This window comes from Echinococcus granulosus (genome assembly GCF_000524195.1).
Source record: "Echinococcus granulosus chromosome Unknown EG_S00128, whole genome shotgun sequence".
NCBI lineage: Eukaryota > Metazoa > Platyhelminthes > Cestoda > Cyclophyllidea > Taeniidae > Echinococcus > Echinococcus granulosus.
Genome location: NW_020170508.1, coordinates 112,283 through 114,008, shown reverse-complemented (window position 1 = coordinate 114,008; position 1,726 = coordinate 112,283). Strand labels below are relative to the sequence as shown.

The window sequence follows — 1,726 nt, the reverse complement described above, 5'->3', positions numbered from 1 at the left end:
GAAATTTGTAACAATTCCATGCTGAAACTCTGTATAATAAGATTTGCTGTGTATATAACAAACAATTTATTCCTCCTAAAGTTTTTAATGCGCGATTGTGAGAGGAAACTAATTACCCACGTAAGATATGCCTTTTCTAGATTATCCATCTTTTGCATATTCAAATAATTTTTCGACTTTTTGAATAAGAATTCACAATATGAGGAGGGAAATTGTATGTATTTTAAAAGACAAAAATTTTGGCATAGTATTTACAATAACATTTGTGAAGGACATTGAGTAGGACTTCGAATTTTGCGTTCCAACATTCAGGTGCATTGTTATTCAAAAGTGGCCTATAACCTCATGAACGTCAGTTTAAAAATGGTTATGCAGAAAATTAATTGCCTTTAACGGAATACACGGAATTTGCTTAACAAATTGGAACAACGAGAATAATCTTCATAGCATTGAGCAGCAGTCGTGAATGTTCACTTAATCTCACTATCAACAGTAAATTATCACCCCCCATATTCTCTTTCTTTTTTCCGAAACGTGTGAAGACGAGAAGGCCCAGTCTATGTCTTAAAATCCATTGCCACTTCAGGCTTGAGTACTTTGCTTCACTCAATTTATCATGTTGTGGTGTGTAGGTGCGTCTGAATTAAGGAAAAACTCACAATACCACTTCTAGCACACACTGAAGTGGTCATATGCCAGTAGCTTCATGAGGTGGCAAGTACCAAATTACAGTGGAGAGCATTCGACAAGCGTAGCTTCGGGTACCGCTCCAAACTCAGAAATGAGTAGGGTTGTCTCCTGCTACTTTCCATGGGAATTAGTCCATCCAGCTTCACAGCATTAGGATTCCATTGAGATGAATAACTGGGGGTTCTAACATGTCCTACAACGAGCGCCCTTTGAAGGACTAATTCGGTCCCAGTTACCCTGTTCCCTTCAATAATAGATCAGACTGGTCTATCGTCACCAGCGTAGCGCCTGAAGACATTATAAGTTGAGTGAGTTTCTGTGGTATTGCATTATGTGTGAAGAGAGAAGATCTGATCGAGGCGTCAAATACCCCAAGGTCGTGTCCTGAAGCCGTGGAGCCTGAAGCCTGGGTTTAGGAGCATTCACAACTAGCATGGATTTGATAAGCTCTGGTGAAGGGTCAAATGGCAATGCATTGCGGCGAGTGTGGCAGTGAAGCTTGACATTTTATTCTTTAAATTGAAGTTACAATCAGCGGATGGTCAAAAAATTTGAAAAAGGGTATGAAGCTCTAAAAGGCAAAATTTTCACCTCTAAAAAACACCTGATAGATGAGGGTTATCAATTAAAAATTGCACAGAATGAGGGGCAAGTGATCAGTGGGGGAAAGTCCAACGTACACTTGCTCGTTAATTGCCCGTTTAATTAAACATTTTAAATGACAGAGGAAGAAGAGGTTTTATGTGACACTGACAAGGAGTCATATACGAGTAATCACGATGTGACAACTGCGTCCTCTAGTGGAAAACTCCAGACCAATAACTGCAAGTAGAAAGTTTGTCTACATCACTTTTCTTAGGACTAAAAGGTCGTTTTCGGGCACCTTGTCATAAAAAGGGGCAGACAGCCCAAAAAAACGAGTGGCTAGTCACCGGGTACCAACAGACGTTCATTCAGCTTCCCAATTGTTTTCTTGAAGGCGGACGCATTCCACCATCCGATTCTCTCCTTTCTCTCGCTGTCATTGTCTCGCTAA

At 40.3% G+C, this 1,726-nt stretch overlaps 1 protein-coding gene across 1 annotated transcript in view; it reads left to right on the top strand. All coding sequences in view use genetic code 11, as the record gives it.

Moving 5' to 3' along the window:
• Positions 1 to 199: 199 nt before the first annotated feature.
• Positions 200 to 1,726, top strand: part of EGR_09020 (hypothetical protein) — a gene marked incomplete at both ends in the record, with an annotated part of 3,710 nt that continues 2,183 nt past the window's right edge. The window contains 3 exons of the mRNA XM_024498269.1: positions 200 to 279; positions 1,216 to 1,349; positions 1,416 to 1,518. Of these exons, the coding sequence (XP_024347324.1) occupies positions 200 to 279; positions 1,216 to 1,349; positions 1,416 to 1,518 (317 nt within the window). The remainder of the gene's footprint in view (positions 280 to 1,215; positions 1,350 to 1,415; positions 1,519 to 1,726) is intronic.